Consider the following 25,691-nt stretch of genomic DNA (forward strand, 5'->3'; position numbering starts at 1 on the left):
CCTGCGGGGAGGAGCTGCAAGCCCGGCCCGGCCCGCTCGCCGGCACCGCCCGCGGAAGCGGAGCTAGCGGCGGGGTGTGACATGGCGTGCCGGGGGCGTGCGGGGCTGCTGTCGCTGCTGGGCCTCCTGCAGCTGCTGGGCTGCGCAGCTGCGTGTCCCTGCCAGGACCCGCGGCTCTGCCAGCCCATCGCGGGCACCGGCGGCTTCGAGGTGCGCGTCCCGGTGCTGCTGGAGCTGTTCCTGCGGGCCGGCTGGCGGGGGGGAGCGGTCGCAGTGCGGGGTGACCCTGGCTGTCCGGGGCGAGCCTGGTGTTTGGGGCTCCTGTGGTGGCCGTGGGCAGCCCTGGGCACCTCAGCCCTTGACTCCCTGCTCTGGTCCAGCAGAAAGTCGTGTTCTGCAACGGAGAAGGGTTTAGAATTGATGAGATGGCCTCTTACCACCTCTAGGTGTTCGTGTTCGATGTGGGGAAAGAAGCCTGGAAATCCTATGACTGGTCAAAAATTACAACCGTGGCAGCCTTCGGGAAATACGATCCAGAGCTCCTGTGCTTTGCTCACTCCAAAGGCGCCAGGGTGGTACTGAAAGGTGGGCTGCTTCATCAAAATGTGGGTATTTGTAAATTACCAGGAGCATAATGTACGTAGCACTGTAATACTGTGACATTTCACGTCTGCTGCTATGCAAGGTATTAAAAATCAGTGAGTTGTTAATGACTAAGAGGATAGTGCACACAGGGTTATCTTACCTTGACCTTTTGCATGTGCTGGTATGCAAGGTATTTATTAAAACCAACCTTGTCTTGTGCCACAGTAATAACAAAACCATTCCAGTGACATCTAAATAAATGGTCTCTAACAGAGAGCATCGCAGCAGGAGGAGAGCAGGGAAGAAGAGAGAGAAGGAAAAGCCTGTAGAAGACAATATTTGGTCTGTCTTCTACATATCATGTGCAATACCCAGAAGACAGGGTAAAGACAGCGGTTGCAAGTTATTTTTAGCATTTTTCACTCAATCCTTGTATGTTACAAGTGTGAGTTTGAAAACATGAATACTCAGGAAGTGCATGTACAAAAGCTCATTAGAAAGGCAAAGTCCATCATGTCAGTCTGCACATGTGTGCCGTAATCAAGTCTAGGATCTGCCAAGGCAAGAACAGGGTCAAAGATGACAGTGTGGAAAACAAGAGGGGTTGAATGTAAAAGCACGTGCATCAAAGCAGAAAAAGGCAGTTCCTTTGGATCTCTGGAAATCCAGGAAGTCAATTGCCTTCAAGAAAGGAAATTTACAGTGGCTGAGAGTAATAGGCAGAAGGAAGGAGATGAAATTCCAAAAGGAACTTTGTTTTAAACACAGCTGTCTTAAAGAAATTTAGTAATCTCTCCTGGTGTGGGTTCTCAAAATTATACCTAAAAAATTAAATTAAGCCCTTTCTATTATCCAGGAATGGCACAAGGATGAAATAGATACCAGTATATGTGTGGGGATTTTTATTTTCTGTCTGTGTCAGTTAGCTTAGTAAAGACAAATCTTTTCTCCATTCTGTGATGCAAATACATGTTGACTCTTGGAGCCCTCCTGCCTAGGTGATGTACCTCTTAAGGAAATGGTTGACCCGGATAAAAGAGCAGTGTGGATATCCCAGCAGGTGGACCTTGCCAAAAAACAATATATGGATGGAATTAATATAGATATAGAGCAAGAAGTTAATGAAACCTCTCCTGAGTATTATGCATTAACGGAGCTTGTTAAAGAAACTACAGATGCTTTTCACAAAGAAATTCCAGGATCACAGGTAATGAAAATGTACCTTATGCAAACATTAAGCTTAACTTAATGAAATACAAGGAGTTTTAACAACACTGCTTAGCATGTGAATATGAAAAAATATGCAGAGCTAATGTGTGATATTATCATCAGTGGTTAATTATGGATGTTAGATCTGATATTCTGTCATAAGAATCACCTCTTTGACCAATCTGAATTTAAATGGAAGAAGGGTTTATCTGAGATTTGTAGGTACAATGTTATTGTCAGTAACTGAGATACCAGTTAGTATGGCCTGATGAATCCTTTTAAAGTAGGGCCTTCTAGTGAAAAAACAGTAAACTGGTTTCTAAATTTTTTATGATTTTGACATTATATTTTAATTTCTTTGGTGCTTGAAAATTAAGTGGTAAATTGTGGAAAAACTGAGAAAAACAGCATGTCTAGTTTTGAATTCACAAATAATGGCAGTCACTATTTATTATCTAAAGTTTGTTTTGTCAGCTGAGCGGCTTCTCCTAGACTTTACTGGTATCACTGTGTGCTAAACGCTGTGCAACATTTGGGAAATACTGTCTTTAAAAGATACAGCTCTTTGTAAGCAGAAAACGACTGCCAAAGTGCCATACATGATACTAACATGTATCTCTAACTAACTCTTCCTTGAGGTAACATTTGATGTGGCCTGGTCCCCTGCGTGCATTGATAAGAGGTGCTACAACTACACTGGGATTGCAGCTGCCTGTGATTTCTTATTTGTGATGTCTTATGATGAGCAGAGCCAGATCTGGACCGACTGTATTGCAAAAGCCAATGCTCCTTACCTTCAGACTTTAGTTGGTGAGGACAGGACCTGTTCAGAAATTTAAATATTTGTATGTTCACATGAATAGTTAGAAAAGATTGCTCTTTCTTAGAAATATTTTTTGATTGTACTAAGGTTTTCTAGTGGCCTTAAATACATGTTGTCCTACTGGGAAAATAGCATCTCAGATCCCTCTAACACTGAAGATAGACATTTAGCAATTGCATTTTCACTTGTAAAATCATTATCTTGCACTTGTGGCTGTGGAAGAACACTTCTAGCATGACAAAAGGCAGCCAAAGCAATAGTGTCTGCCTGAGCTTGCAAAGAACCTGCAGCATTTGTCTCATCCTTGTGATCAGTGCAGGTTCCTTTGAAGATAAATTTTAAGAAATGATTCCTTTGGCAACAGGGTGGATTTATTTTTTGCTGGTGCAACTGTTCATGCACATACACAGTGAGCTGGATGGATTACAGAATGGATAGATTTGCTTAAAAATAAGGATAAAAGAGAAGCAATGATTTTAAATTGGAATCAGTTCTCTGATCTGGCTCCCCACACAGACCCATAAGGAACTGTCAGCACAGATGAACTGAGAGATAAATGAGAATCATAAATCTGATCAATCTAGAGCTGTCTGTTTTCTGTTGTTGCTGTTGTTTGTTTTTGCTAAGAAATACCTAGTGAGGATAGTTTGAATTACTGTAAATATGTTAATGCTTATCAGCACTGCTGAGAAAGCTGCTACTGGCAACTTGAACAGAGCCAATTTGGGACTGTGCTGGTAGGAGCTTACATCTTAGTTTCTGTCCAGGGATAATGCAAGTCCTGTGCTGACTATGGCTATAAGTCAGTTGGGAAAATGCAGTAGTGCATTTTAATTTTTACTTCCATCAAAACTAGGGTATGAAGAGTACATTACAATGGGCATTGATCCTAAGAAGCTTGTGATGGGTGTCCCCTGGTATGGCTATGATTACGTGTGCCTAAACTTATCTGAGGTAAGATTAACTGTATGGTTGCAAATGAATAATTCTTTTTTTTTTTCTTTTCTTTTCTTTTTTTTTTTTTCTTTTTTCTACTTCTAAGGAAGAAACCAGCTAGATACTAGTAATCCTGTTTTTGGATTAGGAAATACTGTGGTCTGATGGCTAATAGCATAAATTTGGGACTTGAGACTTTTCCTTGTCCTGTTTGCTTATCAGTTACCATCCTCATTGGTAACCTGAACCCTGTAATACCCAAGCAACATGTTTGACTGACTAAAGAGCTATAGATACTATCTGTATGAGAAGAGATAATGTCCAAAGGCTCTGCAACGCTTGTATCTGCCTTCTCAACACAGTTGATTGCAGATTAAGCTCACTGCTTAAACATTAGATGCAACAAACAACAGTAAAACTATGGCTGTTGCAGTACAGCAGCTTATGGATAAATCATGGAATCTCAAATTACACTGTACTTAAGAAAACAATGTAAAAGTGAATTAGAATTGGAAGGGAAATAGGTAAGACAATTGTGTAAGTTGAATGAAAACCAGCCAATGCTGTGACACTATGGTTTAAACAAAATGTAACTGTTTTAATTTACTTCTGTCTAGAAACAACACGACTAGCACAGATATTTAAATATCTAGGAGTTTTGTGGCTTTTGTGACTTTGTTCTTGTCTGTACTGCTATTTTGGAGTTAAATAACACTGTAATGTGTTCCAACCAACCTTCTGGTTTTTTTTTTCTTTTCCTTCAGGATCATGTTTGTTCCCTTTCCAAAGTACCATTCCGTGATGCCCCTTGCAGTGATGCTGCAGGGCATCAGGTGCCGTATGGAGCAATAATGAAGCAGGTGAACAGTTCTATTTCAGGGGCGCTATGGGATGAGGTACAAAACTCTCCATTTTATGAATACAAGGTATGTGTCTCTTCACAAAACACCACACATTGTGGACTACTTGTTTGTGAGCCATAGTTCTTTGACTATAAAATTTTCGGGGTTAGACTTTTTCATTTGTGTTTTCTAGTCTCTCTTCTTTTTCCCTGTGTAGTAGAAGATGACTGGATTTCCATCTCTTCTGTTTCTAGTCTGAAAAGGGAATGTAGTGACTGAGATTACAGGAGTAATGAAGGTTTTCATTGCTCCACAGCTATTATTGAGAAGAAACTGTACCATGTCAAAAAGGGTATTTTGTTCAAAGAAATCCTTTAGCTTGATTCTTCACTGTTACAGATTTCTGATGTTGAAGACTGATTTAAACCAATAGAGATTCTCGGATGCTGTTAAGTTTTTCTAAACTAGTGGCTTGGGTGTTCGTTTCTGCATTTGATTTCTACGTAGTACTACTAAAAGGGTCCACCAATAATTGTACTTCACATGAACACCACTGTTTGTTTCTTTGGGCAGAATTTTCAGTGTAAGGTATATAAGATCAGAAGGTGTTTAAGCAGTGACCAGGTAAAGGCCACATAACTTTCCTAAGAGTTTTACAACTACCTCTAAAAAACATTTATTGCTGGAAAAAAGGGACATAGTTTCTAACTAAATTTACATGCTAGTTTAGATAGCGTGTCTAGATCATAGCTATAGTTAACAAAAAACATTAGAGATTATTTAGGTCTTTTCTTCTAACTTCAGTTAAAATGCATCACTTCTTTATAACTTAAATTCTCTATGTAAAATTATAGCCAAGTATTTGACTTATTTTTTTTAAATTGTCCCGTGTGAGAAACAACCATAAATCAGGAAAGCATTGTAATATAAATACACATAGCTTGTATATCCAACCTTATAATTGTACTTTTCACTGTATTGAATAGAAAGTATAACAAAACTCAATTAACTTTAATATATCATATTTATATAGGTAAGTATATACTGACATTATCTGTTTGCATGTTTTTCTAGGATTCTCTTGGTCGCTTCCACCAAGTATGGTATGATGACCCTCACAGCATCTCTCTAAAAGCAGCATATGTGAAGAATCGAGGCCTAAGGGGCATTGGCATGTGGAATGGAAACAGTCTTGACTATTCCAGGGAAGCTGTAGCAGAAAAACAAACTAAAGCAATGTGGCAAGCCCTGACACCATAAGTATATGAAATCGTGAACTACTTGATTTAGAATTATGAAAATTGGTCACTTCTGATTATAGCATATAGCATGACAGATTTTGACTTTTTATAAATATACCACGATAACAATCAAAATTTTGAGACCTACTGAAATTCATCTTGCTATTTTGTACGTAAGACTGTATTTTCATTCTTTGTAAAGTTGCTTTACCTGTGCACTTTAAAAGACTTCTCATCTTTTTCATTTTTCAAAACAGTAGTAAATTACCTAAAGCTCAAACCTAGTGTTTATCTGGTAACAAGACCAAGTGAATTTACAGGGCCCATATAATAATGGTCCCTGCTAAGGCTGCCTGGTGCAGCAGGTAATCAGTCTGTGGTCACACAGTTGCAGACTCAGCTTTCTGACTTCCCAGCCCAACCTGTATTTCAGCAAAGTCATTCCTGAGTATGGCTCAACGCAGATTACTGATAGGCAGATTGCTGCTTAGATGCAGCTTGGTGAAACTTGTGCTTAGAGAGAAGATCTTTTATACATCAAAGGAATTATGTAACATGAAATAATTGCCCTTAAAGTTTTTATCATTCTTCTTCTTAGAAAAGAACGTTCAGTAAACACGTTTCACCATATCTGTGTATCATGTAAACTCTTTAGTTTCAAAAGCCAAAAATCTTGGACTTTATCTTGAAGAGATAGCATTAATATTGAAAGGACTGGGATGGTGTTTTCTACCATTTCAAACTTTTCTATTTCCTCAAAACTAGAAGTCAGTTTTCGTATTTAATGAACTGCATACATATTTTTCCACACACTTCAAGATCCACTTAGTTGTCTTTACTTTGCTTTTATGTGGTGTTTCCCCTGAGATAGTAGGGGATTGTATTTTCATTCTAGCTAGTTAATATTCTTCATAAAATAATTTGCCTAGGGAAATTGTGTAACTTGTTCAAGTAACAGTAGTCATGGAGAGCCTGTCTGCTGTCCACAGGATTTTTTTATTAAATGAAACACTGCCTTCTAAGATTGATAAATGCTGTTGTCTGTTTATGTATGACTTGTTTCACAGCTTACAGCCACACAGCTTCTCTGCTTCTCAGAAGTGTCTCCTAACCAAAGAACAACTATGCTTTGCTTTAGTCACTCTACTAATTAAAGTTGAATTAGATACATCGAGCTGGCTTTGCTATTTTAATATTAATACTTTAGCACTAAAATTTTTATTAAATCCTTTCTTGAGAAAGAACTCAAAGGAAAGCAGACTGTACAGTACTGTAAGTAGCACCAAGATCATAATTAAAACTTATTGAAGGCAGAGCTTGCATCTTCCACTAATTACAGAATAAGGCTAATGTTTATGCAGCTTTCCTTTGAGAGAGGAAATAATACCACCTAGATATGAAAGAACCAAAAGATTTTGTTCATACTTAATAACGTAGCAGTAATACATTGATATTTTATAGACAAGTATACACATAATGACTAAAATACACTTCAGTAAACAGCTAAACAAAGATTACTTCTGCTCTACTTCTGTGTAAGATGTATGTTAATCATGTATCAAAAAATTAAATGTGTGCCCCAAAATCTGAAAAGAAGACTTTAGATTTTAGGTTTATTTGCTTAGTAGGTATGAAGGAACATCAGCATACTGATGTGATGTCACATGATTCACTGATTTACATTTTTAAATTAGTTTTGTTTTAGACACATGGCTAGGTTAAAATGTAGGTTCATGTAGCTGATAAACCTTTCAGTAATGAGAAAAAGATGTGAGTTGCAGTACATTAGTAGGCTAGTCTACAAATTCCACATCACTTGCATTGCTGATGTCTTTTTACAAGAGAAATTTAAGAGCGTACAAATAAGCAACATAGAAGTTCTGAGCTTCTATATACATTACTGTTGAGTCATGCTCTTAAATTCCAGATTTCCCAGACTGGAGAATTAAAGCTGAATGAATCTTCTTCTGCATCAGTTCTGCTCTCAGTGCTCGTAAATCTGCTATTGCCTGCTTTCTCATCTGCAGAAGAACCAGACATTTAAGGAATTGTAATTTAAAGTAGTTTTCGGAGTTGATGTGCATATGTGTTTATATAACTAAGACTGACTGACTTTTATGCGGGATGGCTGAATACAGGATACATCTTTTATCTTTGAAATCTTACATGTCTAATTAGATAGACAGCTTTGTTTTAGCACTTGGCTGTGGTGTCTTTCTTTAACCATGGAATTCATTGCCTTGTAATACAATGAAGGAAGCATATCCACCCTAGATTACTCAGTAACAGTGCCACAATCTCTGTGATGCAGAGCACTGAGATTTCAAGCATTCAAAGCTGGACTGCTATCCAATATGAAGGCCTCTACCATTTCTAAAGGAGCCATAGGCAGCACTGATATGGAATAAAGCAGTTGACAAGAACTTGCATTTGCCTGGAAAATCATTCTGCCTGGTTTTTTTTCTTTATACCTCACCTACTATGTTTCTTCAATTACTTCTCATGAAAGAGATTGCAACATAGTACCTTGAAAATTTAAGAAAGCGCTTTAATGCCAAAACTACAGCTACTAACCTGATGCTCTGAAGTAATTTGGTTCAAGTGCTAAGGTATGATAACTAATACCATAAAACTTGAAAATACGATCTGTTTAGCAAATATTTAGGTCTTCTAATGTTTGAGAAGATTTTAATAGGTAGTAACATTTTTACTGCTTTAATCAAAAGGTTCTAAGATAAACTCAGAGTACCTTAATTTCTATTACAAGTTTCATTTTTGTACCATCCAGCTTCCTTTTCAGTTGATCAAGTTCATGCTGCACTGTAGTAATCTGGATGATTCTGTTATTCTACATGAAAAAAAAAACCCAAAAACCAAAAAACAAAAACGTTAATGTAGATCAGCATTAAGGCATCTGTTCATTCCCTGAGTACTACTTCACCACTCAGAAACAATCCTCTGGACTCTTTCCAGTTCCACTCTCTTCCATCCTTCAATGCACGCTTGCTTGTCCTGGTCTGGAAGCAGTCTGCTTGCCAACAGAGGGTGGCTCTCCTCAGCAGCCAGTGGCCTTCCTCCCTTCTCCCTCTCACTTCTCAGATCAGAACTCCTCAGTAACAGCATACTGTTTTGCAGTTTAAGTTGTGCATATCTCATATATAAAGGCTCCTTGTGCACAGCCTAGGAGCCTAAGAACTCTGACTCCCCAAAAAGGATACCAGCATACTTAGACATAGCTTGTAATAAAAATGTAGTATAAAAACTTCATATTTTTACATTTTAGGTATTTATGTTAATGTGCATTTATATACACTGTACAATCATAGATCATCTCCCACTTTTCAGACAGGCATAAGATGCACCACGTACTTCCTACAGTTTATGTATTTTCCTATGCCAGATTCAGATTTGCAAATATACTTGCTTCTATGATGCATTTATGAAAGCAGCAGCTGTGACTATTGGGAAGGGCGTTTACCATTTTGGGTTTGTTTTTTTTTTTGTAATTCCTCTATGAACTTCCCCTACTTTGACACCAGCAGCACAGCACAAAACTCACAACTGCTCAACAGTCTAGGTGTAACCATTTCAAAAACTTCAGAGATGTCTCTTCTTCAAGCATAATTACAATTCATTACCTCTTCATGAGAAATTTTGGATTGTAAGAACAATGCAGAACTGAACAACTCAAAAATCACACTGAACAAAAGGATATTTTGTAATGAGACAGTATTGTACAAACACAAAGCAGAAAGATTCAAAAGCTCAGACTCAAGCCTTCAGCCATTTCAACAAGAACTCGATGGAGTAACTTCATAGTGGCCAAAACTCAGGTTAATGAGGAATATTTGACTGTTACAGCTAATTTAGAAGTCACTGATTGATGATGAATTTGTTACTTTCGTTTATATTTTATACAAGAAAGAGGTTGTGTAAAAAAATTAAATAATTTAAGTACATACCTTCAAGTTTGTTGTATTGTTTGATTGTTTTCGGCTATATCTGGCTTCTAATTGCAAGAGTAATTTCTGGTAGCAATGCTCTAAATCTTGTCTCAGTTTGCTTAAAACATTCTCCAGTGAAACTGTAGCTTTCTTAGTCTCAAAGTATTTCTTCTTCCATTCTTCACGATCTACACAGGAATATATAATACTGTTTGGTTTTGTTAATCTTATTTTAAGGTCTACTGAAGACTGTAATGACAAACTGATCTTACAGGATTCAATTGGCCAATGCAGATATTAAAAAATATCAGTAAGTTTATTTTAAAAGAAAGCAATTTGTGACAATCTTTGTTAAAATTACATTCACTATAGAGGCATTAGAATTTTCACACAGTGACTTGCAACATGAAGCTCTCTCTGTCTCCTAAGATATATCAGAAGATCAAAAACCCAAATTCTGTTTAGCCTGGCAATTCTGCAGATTTCAGCTGTGCAAGCCCTCCATACCTGTTAAGACTGGGATGCCTGCCACTGTCTGAAGTCCACTGTAGCACCATTAAAGGCTTTATGCAGAATTTGAGCTCTGCAGGGCGAGAGATTTTGAACAGAAGTCCCAGGGTTATGGGAAACAGTTATTTATCTTTACATTTAATTATGATTTCTTGAGCTGTGTTGTTACGTGTTAGCAGCAGCTGGCTTATAGCAGTGTGGCAATCTGATGGCCACACACATCTGCTATTCCGCAGTGTGAAATTTATTTTAAGGCATATTTTAGGAAAGCAGGACAACTGCTTCATAGAAACTTACCAGAAAAAAAGTCCCAGTGTTCAAACACTATATAGTATGTAACCAAGAATGACTGTCAGCATGGCAATCTTAGGATGAAATTAAATACAGACTTCATTGCTGTTCCTAAAGAACATACTCTTCCCTTTGCACCTTTGTACCTTGTGAAAAAATACGAATGCACTCACTTCTGAAACTGTATAGGTCTGATAAAAATAATTTGGAGGTACAAATGCTTCTTAAAGAACCTGAGAAGCTGTTGAAATCCTTGTGAAATAACCTTTAATTTACCTAACTGGGCAGTGTTTTTTAAGAGAATGCAGGAACCATTTAGGACTTAATCTCAGAAGGGTGAATTGAGCTTGCCTTGCAGACTCATGCTACTGCAGATTCACTGAAGAGACCAAGTTTCCTTTTTCAAACTACAGCTTCACCATGCTGCAGAATGCAGCACAGCCATGCCCTCAAAGGACAACTGGCAGAAATGGGATGTATTTTCCCTTTGACAAAGCTACATATCAGTTAGATAACAGTTGATATTCCCAGCAATTTAGCTGCATTTAAGTACAAAGAGTACTCTCAAAACATCACAGTAATTAAACCTAATCTCTGCATAACTGGAATGTGACTTCAGGAAAGCAGCTTAAGTATAAACTTCAAAATACTTTTACAAAGAAAATTTAGGTGAGATTTCAATGAAATAACTACTTATGTAAAAAAAAACAAGGTTTGTAATCATGCCATGATAGGGTTATTAATTCAGCATATCATATGCTGAATACATTAGATAGCAGAGGGGGGGGGGGAAAAAAAAGTATTAATCTGGCAGTTAGAACAGAAGGGCTATCAACATGTCAAAACCTTGGTAAGCATCAGCTAAAGGGAGTTTTAGAGTGCAGTTTTGAGACCTGACATACAACAGCCAGCAGTAGCTCTCTGGGAGCTGTATATATGCAGGACACAACTTGGATGGTTTATAAAAGCCACAGTATTTTCAGATTTATAAGACTACACAGAAGTACATGAGAAGACATTTCAGCCTTTCTACCATACTATTTCTTCTAATGAGCTTTCTCATTATCAGGGCTCTTGCTTAGCCAGCTGTGCTTTCTGTAATTAAACTCACTGACAAAGAATTTGACTAACATTTCCACATTGGTTTCAGCATTTCTCTATCATTCCAAATTCCAAAATAAATTAAAAAAGTGTACCATGATATCTCTTCAGTTTATTTTGTTCCAGTAGTGTTTTCACTTTTTTGACCAGTTCTTCTCTGTTTTTTTCCATGAGCCTTCTGTCTTTCTTCATTTGTTCCAATTGTTCTACCATCTTGTTTTCTAAAGATATTACAATTATATTTAGCAATCATCTGGATACTGCAAGGAGGAAAGATCAATCAAGATTTTTATAATCCACCCATCATATATCATGCCAAAAACTCTGCTAGAATAGGCAGTAGAAATTCTTTTATTTTAATAAACCATCTAAATTTTGGAAATGGCTTCTGCATTAGAAGAAAATGAGTAGACCAGCATGCATTCAGGCATTTATATACATGCAAACAGTACACATCCTGTTAAATGCCTGTGGAATATATTGGAAAAATTACTTTCAGAAACTATTTAGATGTATATACATTGAAAACTCCTGACAGATAAGGATAGAAAACCTCTTGAGGACTATTTCCTGCTCAAAATATTTCTGATAAAATCTGTAGCAAAATTTTGCCTTAAACAATAGATAGCAAATAGTTAAGATAATATCTCAGACTTCAACGAGTGTGCAACAACAGGTCAATCACAAACATTTTTTATATACTTCTCCTATAAGTAGCTGAGGATCATCAGCAAGTGACCATCTTCATCTTTGCTACATTCTAATGTAAATCAACAGTATTTTACCCAGTCTCCCTCCTTATCTCCCCCATTATCCAAACAGAAAATTTGTAACAATCTGATGGATAAATATATGCACAAATTCTTTCAAAAGGTAAGTATTTCTGTCTTCATATTACATATTAACTCCCCAGAAATTTCTTGGAAGCACATACTTTCTGCCTGAACTGCTGGAACTTGAGCTGTGCTTACAGAAATTGCCAGAAGAGGTAGACTAGGAGGAGAAGCATATTCTTTTGGACAAGTCGGATCATTTTGATTGTTCTCATTTGCCTAGTGAGTCAAAAGACAAGTACATGATTTACAATCCAGAACAGTTACATTAAACATACATTCTGAGAGTGGTCTGAGTGATTGTGAGGGATTAATGGATCCTGAATACTATCTCTTTTTTATTCTGCCTGTAGGAATGATTACTAAAATCCAAACAGATGGACATCTACCAACAGAATCAGAACAGTCAACACTGAAACTGCAGAGGAAAACACAATGTCCATGTTGTACACTATTGCTAAATATTCTTGTCCATGTCCATAACTTCACAAGATGCTGACATACCCATATAAGACCAGAAATAACTGGCTTTAAAACTATGCTCATTGGGTAGCAAAAGCTGGACTGCCTATTTCTAAACTAGCACTTATAATTACTCACAGGATACAAGTAATAGGGAGGATATTATGCTGTATGATTGCAGGCTGTGTCTTCCTAAATATGTCCTTATTCTGATGCTATGACAATTCCATACATATGCTTTAAATAATTTTATATTTTTAATGAAATTTTTTGCTTGAGATAAAACTAATATTTATCCCATTGGAAATAATTAAATTATAGAAAATGCCACTGATAAAGTCAATACAATGTCACTATCAAGAAATTATAAATAATAATAATAATAATAATAAATAAATTGGCTAATATGAATAAGATTGAGGTGGTTACTATATAAATAGATTATAACCAAAAGTACCACTTCCCATGATTTCATTATTTAGAAATATGGTTGATTTTTCATTAGCAAATCTCCAAAGCAGCACTAAATGAATTAATTTACTCAATTACTCTAAAATCTACATCAAACATTTCATATTTCTAATGAGTTACCCGTCTTACAAAATTACCCTTTTTCTAGGTGGAGGATTATGCTTACTGCTCCACATTACAAAGAATATTCTAATTTGAAAAACAAACCTGATCATCCAGGTTTTCACCAAGAACAGTTACAGACTTGCTAGTTCTGTACGGCAGCAACCTAAAGATAAAATTGAATTACGTGATAATTAATGGAATGATGTGGAGTTTCTTTTCCATTTTTTTTCACTTACTTGAATTTTGTAAAATAAGCTTCTACTCATGAATTGATGGTATTCACTGTTTGGTCAGAATCATTATTTACTAACCTTTGGTTTTTGTGTATGTATTCTGTGGTTTGGTCTTCCAGTGTTCTGTGAACTCCAGATTGCTGTGTTCTGTCTCCCCTTAGTGTGCCATCTTTTTGGTGATCATTATTTTCCACGTTTGTAATTAGGCTGCTGTTTAGTTCTGTGACAGAATAATGATAACCAAAATATATAGATTATAATCATAAACTTCAAGCACTTTTAATCATAAATCAGTTCAATACATAAGATTATCTCTGGGGTAAATAATGTTTTTGTGATTAACACGGGAAATAAATAAATGAAAAAATCACTTGTTTTAGCAATTTGTATCTATCTCTTTCTGGTAACTAGTAGAGAAACATTACAGCAGATAAGGAAATCATTTAGATTACATTTCCTAAAATAGCTCTCTACTACTTTCTGCCGTTCAGAGACTGAAATTCTCTGACAAACTGGAGCTGGTAAAGAAAGTCAGCAAAACATTTTGCATTTCAATGTTATCAGCTTTAAGTTGTATACAGTAAATCTTTCAGAAGAAAACTGCTGACAGACTTTGCCTACCCTTTGTGCAACAAAATCCTCCATCCTTCATCATTCAAAACAAAGTTATGGAAAACTTTTCAATCATGTATATAAACACATATATATGAAAATACACATATAGATGTATTTCTATATTAACTGGCTTCAAACTTCAGTTGACATGATAATGGAGGGACAACACTATTTTTTATGGATTATGAATGGAAACTGAAAAGCCTTTTCTAACACATTCTTCAGACATGTCTAAAAGAACACAATATCAAATTTTTTGTTTTCTTACTCAAAGTACTATATATCAAGAATAATTTTAAATGAGATCAGTAAAGTGCCCATAACTATGACAAAATCGAATATAATCTCATTTAATAATTTCTTGTTAAAAATTTGCAACAAAAGAAGGTTCACCTTTTTATATTAACTGTAAAATTATATACAAATATTAAGATTTATCTTTCAAAATTATTTCCTAATAAACAATTTATTTTGTCATTTTGATGCTAATTTAATAGTGGTTACTCAAATCTAATTTGAATGCCTTGGTCACTTCTTCATTTGTAGTTACTAGAAATGTAGGACCATTAAGAACATTAGATAACTGTTTAGAGACTTAATTTCTCTCAGTATCCTGAGACACCCCATTTTATAGAAAATATTTAATAGATGTCTTTCAGACAACATTTTCTATCTGAGCACAGAACTGCTACCCAGTTTATGTGAGCTTTAAATCACTCCATACTCTCATATATCTTCACTATAGTCTGTTCAAAGAGTTCTCTTGCCTCTCAGTTTTAGAAATGCCACTGTTCACTAGTATTAAATAACAGTAAGTCTACATTACATAGGAGGATAGAAAGCAATTTCCCTTCAGTAGTAACATAGCCATGGATAAGATAACCATGAAAGATGAAGTGAATGAATTGCTTTCCATGGTTTCCTGATAACAATTTTTTTTTCATTTAAAATTGCTTTTGAATTACAGGATCATTACCTTCCAATCTTTACAGTACCTGCTTAGCATTTTGTTTCCATATTAAGTTCAGGCAAACGCACTGACTATATTGAAATGTTTCTCTGTAACAGTATATAACAAATCACTCATACAACATAAAAGGTACACTTTGAAAGATAATATTATTTTAAAAGTTAGAGTACTGCTCTGACAGCAATGTTTCAACTTATGCTGTACCAACAGATTTTTTTAAATTTAGCTTTACTCTGCCAATTTTCTAGAAAGCTTGGTTTAGCAACAAGATGACAGTGAACTGTACCTTTTGGATATGTCATGAGATTTTGATGTGTTTGGTTATTTTGGTCTTGTTCATCACTGTGGTTTACATGAAGAGTAAGAGCAGTTCCTTTGGCTTTGTCATTCAACTTAGGAGCATGAGGCTCCTTTGGATCCTGGCTGAGATGGCTATGCTGGGAGTTCTTTTGTACTATACAGCTTTTTCCAGTCCCTTGATCTGCAGGATTTAAAGGACTTGGTGTGAAGAGAGATCCCTTGGATCCAATTCGATCTACAAAATAATTGATATAGAAAAGAGAAATATTATTTCATGGTAAATGTTAACTATAATAGTTCTCCTTCTTCACTGCACTGGTTAAACGTACCTTTCTCTCTGAACTGTGTCTGTGTTTCTGTAATCCTGTTGTGGTCTTGCTCATGACTCGTGTGCAATACTGGAAGAGATTCCTTCTCAGACCATTCTGCAGGACTGTACACTTTCTGATTTTCTAGCTGATGACTGCTCTGTATGTTTTCTAAAAATTGTTTGCTTTCAGTTTTCTGTTGGGGAAGATTAGGTAGTCTTGATCCATGACCATACCTATTAGTTTCCGCATTAAAGTGATGTCTTTGTTGTGTTGATGATGATAAAGGATAAACATCTTCAAAATATTCCACTTGAGGTAATAAATATAATTCAGGATACAGTGCCTAAAATATGCAGTATATTAAACAGACATAAAAAAAAGAAATGTACAAGCTTTTGAAAATGATATCTTAAATGCCATGAAATACATACATAAGGGGGAGCAAACGATTTCAGTTTCAGCTCTGCTTCTTGCTTTGCTTTCACCTGGAAGATAAAAAAGCAGAAGATAATTGATAAAATACTTCTCTTACCAATAATGTTGTGCATTTAATAATTAATATTGTTAATTTTTGTATTCTATTTGCTGTCTTTACATACTACATTTTTCTTCCGCAACAGCCTGATGGAGAGAAGAAACATAGAATGCTACTCTGTTTTCTGACACGGCACTGAAACTATTCTACCTTTCAAAATTTAAATCAGACACACAAGAGTACATGTATGTGTTTCTGCTGTGGTTCAAAGGACTCAACCCAACAATGACAGCAGTAGAAAGTCTACCTTTACTAGAAGTTGCTTCAAGTCAAATCTGAACAGAAATGCCAAGTCTAACATAATTTTCTCTATTCACCTCATACAACAATGCAGAATATTTGGTGTCTATAGAAAAAAAAAAAACTCTCCTATGCCTTGCAGTATTTATTGTCTTGGTATTCTTTGTATGATGTATGTTTTCAGATTTCAACAGCTGTTCTAAAAAAAAAAAAAATCAAAGGTAATCAATATAAACTGGAAAGACCATTGGAATACACCATTAGATAAATATTCTGAGCTTGCAATTAAGCGATGAAATAACAAAATTAAATTAACATGGGGCCAAATTCTGTTCTCAAAAATGGCCACACAGTGAGACACAAGCTATATAAAAGGAAGAACAAATTAAAATGGTTTTGACTGGAATTCATTTAACGACCTGCATTTGCAAGCAGACTACAACTCTCAGTACTGTTTACATTGTAAACATTGTGAAACGGAACACTGAGAAAATAAACAAACTCAATAAATATTTGATCATGGAGAGGTAATTCAATTAGGTTACCATGACCCTAAACAATAAATGAACTAGTTATTTGCTTCATTGTTTTACCCTCTGTTACAAAGCAAATATAAAGGAATGCTAAATTATATTTTTAACTCATTGCTAAAAAACCTTTACTTGTATCTACTAATGTATTCAATTGTCTATTAAAAGCAAAATATGTTATTAAATCCCTTGTCATTCTCAAGGGAGCTGGAAAATTTCTCCATTTACCTCAGATCTGACAGTGAGGAAGAAAATATATCATCTCAGTTACTATCATCCAGTTAAAAACATCTGAAATTTTTGTAGGTTTATGCATATTTTCAGATTTAGGTTGCATCACAGTCCTGAAGCTCCTGTTCAAGCCTTTTCACCTACTTTTTACACATTACTTGGTATTTATTCTAGATTTCTGTGTGGGTAATTTTAGTGATACTGACTATAAATGAAATCAAGAGCAGCACCAACTTTCTGCCCTGTAATTAATTTCCAAATCCATTTCCAAGCAGGTGAAAAAAGTCTTTAAAATCTACATACATGTATCCATATATATATCTATCTACATATATCTATACATATATACAGGTTTTTTGTGTGTTACTCAAATGCACTTTCAGTTGATCTGATTTTCAAGTTTATTTACTTTAGCTATCGTTTGTAAGATAGATAAATATACAGAAAATCAGAGTGAGGAACAATTATGATTCAGAGACACAGTTTTCTGATTGCATAAACCTTCTCAAGCTGTATTAGTGGACTGATTTAAGGACATGAAATTTACCTTCAGAGAAGCTTTCACTCAGAGACTGATCTTTAAAGGCTATTGGCAAGGTTGCAGGTTCCTCCCTTTTAAGGAATTCTGACTTAATCAACTCCCATTGCAAATTCTTCAAATGCCATACTCCTAACCATGTACTGACCTTGGGGGAATATTTTTTATTCAGCTAGAATAGTTACATTTAATCTATTGTCTTAGCATCTTCCACTGGATCGCAACTAATTACATCTGATGATTTAAAGGATATTTAAAGCTGTGTGTTTGTATTTGGGGAAAAATAGAAGAGCTCATTCTTGAACGCATCTAAAATTGAATGGTGACAGAGCTCCTAAAGTTATCTAGTGGGTGGCATCCCTGCCCAAGGCAGTGGGGTTGTAACTGGATGATGATTAAAGTCCCTTCCAACCCAAGTCATTGTACAAGGGCTGCTCCAAAAGTAATGCCTCCTGTTTTACTACATTGGCCTATATATTGGCCCACAATGTCAGAGGTGGATGTTGGTGGGATGGCAGTAGGGGTTGAACCTTCTCACCCCATTAAATTTTGTTGCCATATGACAGGTGGCAGCAGAGGGGCAGTCTGTCAGAATGGAGTCTGACATGGAAGTATGGATGAAGCAAAGGTGCGTCAATGAACTCCTCTATAAGGAAGCAGTGGCACCCACTAACATTCACTGATGCTTGCTGAATGTTTATGGAGACCAAACAGTGAATGTGAGAACAGAGAAGTGATGGGAGGTGCATTTCAGCAATGTGAAAGACAAGCCATGTTTCGGACAGCTCATACACAGCTGTCACATCATGAAATGAAAAGTGTCTCCATCAGCTCATCTACACAGTTGGCTAATGGCAGTGACTACACTGAAAAATAGTGTTGTGTAGCTGAGAATTTGTTCTATCAAATAATATTATTCTCTTTGTGTATGTTGTATTTTCCATGAGAATAAACAGGAGGCATTACTTCTGAAGTGACCTACATATGATTCTATGATATTTTCTAACCAGCAGGGACCAAATCCATAGTTTACACTATAAAGCAGAAGTGCATTAAAGGGAAATATATATATATATAAATAAATGAACTTACCACTGCAAGCTTTTTCCCAATGCATTTTAAAAATTGGAATTTGTCTGCAACTGCAACTCCACCCAGGTATTCTCCAAGCTTCTCCCGTAGCATTCTTAATGTAGTGTGAGGAGACACCCTAAAATGTTGTTATTCATTAATACATCTATAAGATCAAACAATGATGGCTAGCTAGTACGAGGGGAAAGATAATGATATTTAAATGTTGGCTTGCATGGAAAGAATGAACAAAAAAGGGAACTCTTTTCTGAAACAGTACCTAATTACTTGTAGATCAGAGATGTTTGGTGTGGCAGAAATCAGCACATTGTATCACGTTATAGTAGACTGTATTAAAAGGCTGTCATAACATCAGCTAGCAATATTCATACTTAAGGAATCCCACATGAAGTGAGTATACGAGAGTGCCTGAAATTTGAAAAAGATTCCTTTAGGAATCCTTTAGGAATGAATAACAAAAGCACTGGAAACTACAGTCATTCATTTCCATTTCGGTGGACTGTGAGACATCCACATTTATGCACTAAGAACAACAGGATAATTCATCACCTTAAGTGCCAAGCACATTCCTTTGGTTTTCTCTTCTCCAACACTAATTTATAGTAGGGTGTGTGTATATGTACATGCAAATGTATTTTAAATCAAAACCAAACACTGTATTGTGAACATTTCTATCATAGTTTCAGAATGAGAAAGCTGATGCAAATACAAATTAGATAATTTAATCTACTACAGGAAATCATGCAAATATCAAAGTAATGAACTCAGTACCAAAATCATCATATCATAGAATCGTATTTTCAGCCTGGGTTGAAAAGGACCTCAAAGATCATCTAGTTTTAACCCCCCTGCTATGTGCAGGGTAGCCAGCCACTACTAGACCAGGCTGCCCAGAGCCACATCCAGCCTGTCCTTGAATGCCTCCAGGGATGGGGCATCCACAGCCTCCTTGGGCAACCTGTTCCAGTGCATCACCACCCTCTGAGTGAAAAACCTCCTCCTAATATCTAACCAAAACCTCCCCTGTCTTAGTTTAAAACCATTCCCCCTTGTCCTGTCACTACCACTGTCTTTCCCCCTCCTGTTTACATGCTCCTTTCAAGTACTGGAAGACCACAACGAGGTCTTCCCAGAGCCTTCTCTTCTCCAAGCTAAACAAGTCCAGTTCCCTCAACTTTTCTTCAGAGGTGCTTCAGCCCTCTAATCATCTTAGTGGTCCTCCTCTGGACTTGTTCCAAGAGCTCTGCATCTTTCTTGTGCTGGGGACCCCAGGCCTGCATGCAGTACTCCAGACGAGGCCTCACAAGAGCTGAGTAGAGGGGGACAATCACCTCCCTCTCCCTGCTGGCCACCCCTTTTTAAATGCAGCCCCAAACACAGTTGGCCTTCTGGGCTGCAAATGCACACTGCCGGCTCATGTTCAGCTTCTCATCCGCCAGGACCCCCAAGTCCCTCTCTGCAGGACTGCTCTCAAGGAGACCTTCCCACAGTTTAGATAAATACCTGGGATTGCCCTGGTCCAAGTGCAGCACCTTGCACTTGGCGTCGCTGAACCTCATTAGGTTCTCATGGGCCCACTTCCCCAGCCTGTCCAGGTCCCTCTGAATGGTTTCCCTTCCCTCCAGAATATCAACCACACTGCTCAGCTTGGTGTCATATGCAAACTTGCTGAGGGTGCACTCAATTCCAATAAATATGCACCTCCACAGATTGAAACCAAATGTGCAAGAGTCACACAAAAGCTCTGCATCACAACATGAGCAGTTCTAATTGCTTCTATCTTGCCATATAAAACAAACCAGGGAACAAAATCAGGCCCGAGACTGTTAATCATCCACGCTGCTGAAGTGTTAGTACATTACCTTGCAGCGTTTCATACCTCGCAGGGTTTTGGCCCAGGCCAGCTGTCACTCTTGAAGCGATGCTCAGATATAGCTTGGGGTACGGGACATACCATTCTCAGTAAATAGTATGGACAAGGACATACCAACCCTTCATCTTGGGCAGATCTTCAGCACTGACCCAGCAGAGTTGCACTCTATGCCTTCATTTCATATCCATTATATATAAAACACCCCCAGCTCCATAGGATAAAAACTGTTTCAGTGAGCTACAATGTTTCAAGTGTTATTTTACACATGGGACTCAAAGGACCTTCCTCAGGATTATAATTCTGCTTGGAGCACAGGAGCTGAGGACACCCAGGGTCAAGCAGTCTGCAGAGTGGATATATCTAGGCCATCCTACTTTGTCTCTGAACATCTAGCTTCTACTTATTTCTTTGCTATCCACATTTTGCCCACACCTGATGCAGATGTCATTTATTTCAAGTATATAAAGAAATACGTGAAAGATGGAAACATAATTCAACACACATCCTATCAGGGTCGTATGTGAGAAAAGAGATAATCTGTAATTCAAATATGTCTCCTCTAAGCTTTCCTCAAACTGATTTCTCAAAGCAGATATGTCCTTTGAACTATCTTCTGAAATCCAAAAATTGCAAACTCTTTCAGAGGCAATTCTAAAACTGTGTATCCTTCACTGATAATGCCATTTCAAACTAGCAGAGAAATCTAAATCTAAGGTATGTATGAGCAGCAAGGAAAATATTCAAGTAACTATGATAATGTATCACAGAAGAAAATCATTTAGGTATACAGAACCTGGAATACACAACAGAAATTGATGTTTGCTAGTGCAGCTGCTATGAACATATAATGACATATTTCTTACTTGCTGCCACTGGCTAACAGAAGCCTAGTCACACTGAGTCATTTCCTTCAAAGTGTTCCTTTAAAAATAATGCAAACTAGAGTTTACTGCAGCTATCTCATCTAGAAATAACAAAAGTATTGGTTCTGTGGTGAGGAATGAGGAATAAATAAAAGATCACATAGGCCGAGAAATCAAGTTCATGGGAACAAGAACCCTGAGCTGCAGATGATTATACACTTAATATTTTCCTCTAATTTCATGATTAATGGAAGTGGCCTGTACTTACATCTGGCAGTCCTTTGTTGAGCTGACACACACAGTAATAGGATCACCAAACTGGATGGGCAGACCTATCAGCACAATTTGCACCAACAGGGCTGCTGTTCTCTCTCCCAGGTTAAACTAAGAGAAGATTCTTAGAATATTTTATGTTTTAAAGACAGTGATAAGCTGGTCCAGTGTTAGTTACCGCTAGAGCCTATGTACTGTAGCATTGTATTGCACTCACAGAATAATTAATAATTAATTACTTTACACTCTTTAGTATGCAACAAATACCTAGACATATCACCGAACTGCAGAATGGCTTGAATTGGAAAGGACTTCAAAGACCATTTGCTTCCAACTCCTGCCACAGCAGGGTCACCCCCACCAGATGAAGCTGTCCAGGACCCCATCCAGCCTGGCCCTAAACACCTCCAGGGACGGGGCATCCACAGCTTCTCCAGGCAGCCTGCTCAGTGCCTCATCACCTTCACTGTGAAGAAGTGCTCCCTAGTACCTAATTTAAATCTGCCCTTTTTTAGTTAAAATCGTCATCCCTTGTCCAGTCACTACAGGTCCTTGTAAAAAGTTTCTCCCCCTCCCTCTTAGAAGCCCCATTCATTACTGAAAGACTGTAATAACAACTCCCTGCAGTCTTCTCCTCTCCAGGCTGAACAAGCCCAGATCACTTTGCTTGTCTTCGTATGAAAGGAGCTCCAGCCAGGACAGGATATCTAGATCATCTTCCCTCTGGACCTGCTCTAATAGATCCATGTCTCTCTTGCGTTACAAACTCATTGAAATCAATAAAAATCCTAATTTAAGTTGTTGCTTCAGAACTGAGCCTTAATGAAATAAATTTACTCCAGAGAATGCAGGACAGACACGTGAAATGATTTGCCACTCCTGCTTTGTATTTTGCACCTCTACTGGAGATTTGTACAGTAGAGTGGGTATGCCAATTTTTTCAGTTACATAATATATTGTCTTAAGGGGACAATACAAACTTAAATTTAAATGAGTTGAAACCTGCAAATCCTACTAAGTTGACAGGTTTTGCGCATGAACAGAGGAGATGCATGTAAAAGCTCCATTCCAACACAAACCTTTACATTATTTGACTTCGTCTGCAACTTCTTTCTATGGCAAACAGACACAGATTTTGTGAGCAAAGTGTTTAGGAGCACAGACCAAACTGTCAAAGTATTCTTCCACAAAGTCCTCTGAGAGCACACACTGTGGGCAGCCTTTTAGAAATATTATAGAAGAAAGAAGATATGCAGATGGTTTCCCAGCTCTAATGCATCCCTTTTTGATACGCAGCTTAATCTTTTTCTTTAGATGAAGAGGGCTCAGTGACAGGCTTTCCCACCTCCACTGAGCCACTCCATCTCAAAGCTGGTACACCATGGAAAAGAATTCAAGATTTTAATAGTCAAACTCCAGAAGTATAAGACTGTGATTTTACAACAAAAAATATTCTGCAGCAATACTAGCACTGCTCTAAAAGTACATTTCAATGGTTTAAATCAAGGGCTGCATTGTCCTGGTAACAGTACAAACAGAACCAGAATGAGAGGTAGTGGCTCTAAGTTGTGCTGGGGAGTTTCAGGCTGGATATCAGGAAAAATATCATCTCTGAAAGAGAGGTGAGGCGTTAGACCAGGATGCCCAGAGAGGTAGAGTTGCTGTCTTTGGAAGAAGAAACTGAGGGACATGGTTAGTGGGGATGGTTTGACTTGGTAATCTTAGTGGGTTTTTCCAACTTTAATGATTCTATTAAATAGACACAGGCACCACTTATTCTCCAGAGATGAGTAGAGAACAAGCTTCTTCTAACAGGTATAATTATGCTTGGTGCTTAACCCTAACCCTTACAGAGCAACAGCTAGACCAGATGACTGGAAGACAACATAGAGGACCAACCAAGTAAATATTTTATAGGTGTTATCACATTTGAGACTAAGAGTGTGCTCACCTTATAAACCCAGCTGAGATGAATTTGCTGGCAAGAGCCAAAGGAACTGTATTCAGCTTGAAGTTCCACACTTCCTCTGGGACAAAAAAGACATGGAGCTCCACCAGCTAAACAAATCAATTAATTGTTAAGATGATCTTAACAGTAAATATATATTATAATTCTCTTCTTATTAACTCTGTTTTGCTTAACTGGACTTTCAGTTTTGGAGGCAGGAATGGTTTATTTAATGCTCGTACAGACCCAAGCAAGGCTCTATCTCCAGTGATGACCCAATAAACTAGAACAGCAATGAGCAGAACAGTCCACGACTGCCAGGTGACGGCACAGAAATAAGTCACATCAGAACAAGTGGAAATGAGAAAAAAGAGAGTCTGTGTTTCTGCTGTATGTCACTGTGACAGCGACAGACACAGCCTAACAAAAAGCATATGGCATGAATACAAGAATACTTCGGCTAAAATCACACCTTTATTCATTTCATAAAAAGTGGAAAGCCATAAAAGCTTGATCCAAACTCAATAGAAAGTGTCAACAAGAAAAAAAAAAACTTTTTTTTTTTTTTTTTCTGATAGTTATTAATAACACTAATGACTCTGGAGCACAGAAGGGCTCTTGGTAATGCTTGCAATGCTCTGAGCAATGCTCACCCACAGTGCCTTCAGACCTGCGGTCCCGGTGGGACCTCCTGGTCTGGGTCCTGGTACTTCCAGTGAACATCAAATGGCGCAGGCAAGGATGGGACACACTTCTGAAAATCATTCCCAATTTCCACTCCAGGCACCATGCAAATAAGCTAAATTAAGCATTTATTCAATTGTTGAGTTACTAAATAAAAACTTGGAAAGGCACGCTCTTCCTTTCAGGTCTCCCAGAGACAGCGTAGTCTCACTTATTTTAATGCATGTATACATTTATTCTTTTTATGAAATCTAAAAAACCCTATGGAAAAGTCCAAAACCACTCACCTGGGATGTCTGAGGCCTCGTTTGGCCAAATGACATGCTGCCTGCTGTGCCTGACCACAGTGGGTGCCAGATGGGCTTCCTAATTTTCCTTCTGATTGAAACATTCTTTAAAATCGTGTTTCATGACACTCTGTCGCCAGAGAGGCTACTTTATTTTCCTTTCCCATTTATGAGAAGCATGTATCTGTCTCTGTGCCACAGCGGGCCCCTGCTCACTGCACACACCTCCCACACCTCCAACACAGCCCGTCACCTGGCACCCACTGGGCCCGGCCGCCCTCACACCGCCTGCAGCACTTCCTGCCGGCATCTCCCTAGGTGACTTCCTGCACAATTGTTCTGTGCGTCCAAAGACACAAACGGGACTCCCGCAGGGCCCGGGCTGATGTCTGACATAGGGCCAACGCAGCGAGCCGCAGCCCAGCCACCTGTATGCAGCACATTCCACGTCGTACTGTCCAAACACAACACGCCATGGAAACCCGGCTGTCACGAAAAGCCCGGTTTGTCCCTAACGCTGATAACACAGACCGTCCCATCACTTCTCCGCAGCGGCTGCCGCCGGAGCACACGGCACAGCTCTCCCGGCACTCCCTGCACACACACACTTGCTACCGCTCCACGCCCTCGTGTCACCAGCCCGGGCGGGCCGCACTGCCGGCGGGCGACGGCCACGACCCGCTGCAGCCGGAACACAGCCCCGCCGCTGGCTCTGCGGCTCAGCTCTTCCCCGCAGGGGCTTCGGCCGCGGAGCCCGGCGCAGCGCGAACCCGCACGCGGCTCCCCCGCCCTCCGCCCCGCGGCACCCGGCGGCT

General features: G+C 38.1%; 2 protein-coding genes across 2 annotated transcripts; one reads left to right on the forward strand and one right to left on the reverse strand.

The window, feature by feature from the left end:
- The first annotated feature begins 30 nt into the window (after positions 1 to 30).
- Positions 31 to 8,378, forward strand: CTBS (chitobiase). The gene is made up of 7 exons (XM_031600129.2): positions 31 to 210; positions 447 to 585; positions 1,584 to 1,792; positions 2,433 to 2,604; positions 3,474 to 3,571; positions 4,318 to 4,479; positions 5,470 to 8,378. Exons 1-7 carry the CDS (start codon positions 82 to 84, stop codon positions 5,653 to 5,655), a joined length of 1,095 nt encoding a protein of 364 aa, XP_031455989.2. The 5' UTR covers positions 31 to 81; the 3' UTR covers positions 5,656 to 8,378.
- On the reverse strand, positions 7,553 to 25,658 carry SPATA1 (spermatogenesis associated 1). The gene is made up of 13 exons (XM_031600108.2): positions 24,877 to 25,658; positions 23,909 to 24,015; positions 18,949 to 19,066; positions 16,214 to 16,267; positions 15,801 to 16,125; positions 15,458 to 15,706; positions 13,665 to 13,806; positions 13,456 to 13,516; positions 12,417 to 12,534; positions 11,578 to 11,703; positions 9,599 to 9,768; positions 8,386 to 8,484; positions 7,553 to 7,657 (listed from the first exon to the last, which is right to left on the reverse strand). The coding sequence occupies exons 1-13, from the start codon at positions 24,910 to 24,912 to the stop codon at positions 7,553 to 7,555; spliced, it is 1,710 nt and encodes a 569-aa protein (XP_031455968.2). The 5' UTR covers positions 24,913 to 25,658.
- Between the last annotated feature and the right edge of the window lie 33 nt (positions 25,659 to 25,691).

Source organism: Phasianus colchicus, chromosome 9 (assembly GCF_987193195.1).
Source record: "Phasianus colchicus chromosome 9, bPhaCol1.hap1.1, whole genome shotgun sequence".
NCBI lineage: Eukaryota > Metazoa > Chordata > Aves > Galliformes > Phasianidae > Phasianus > Phasianus colchicus.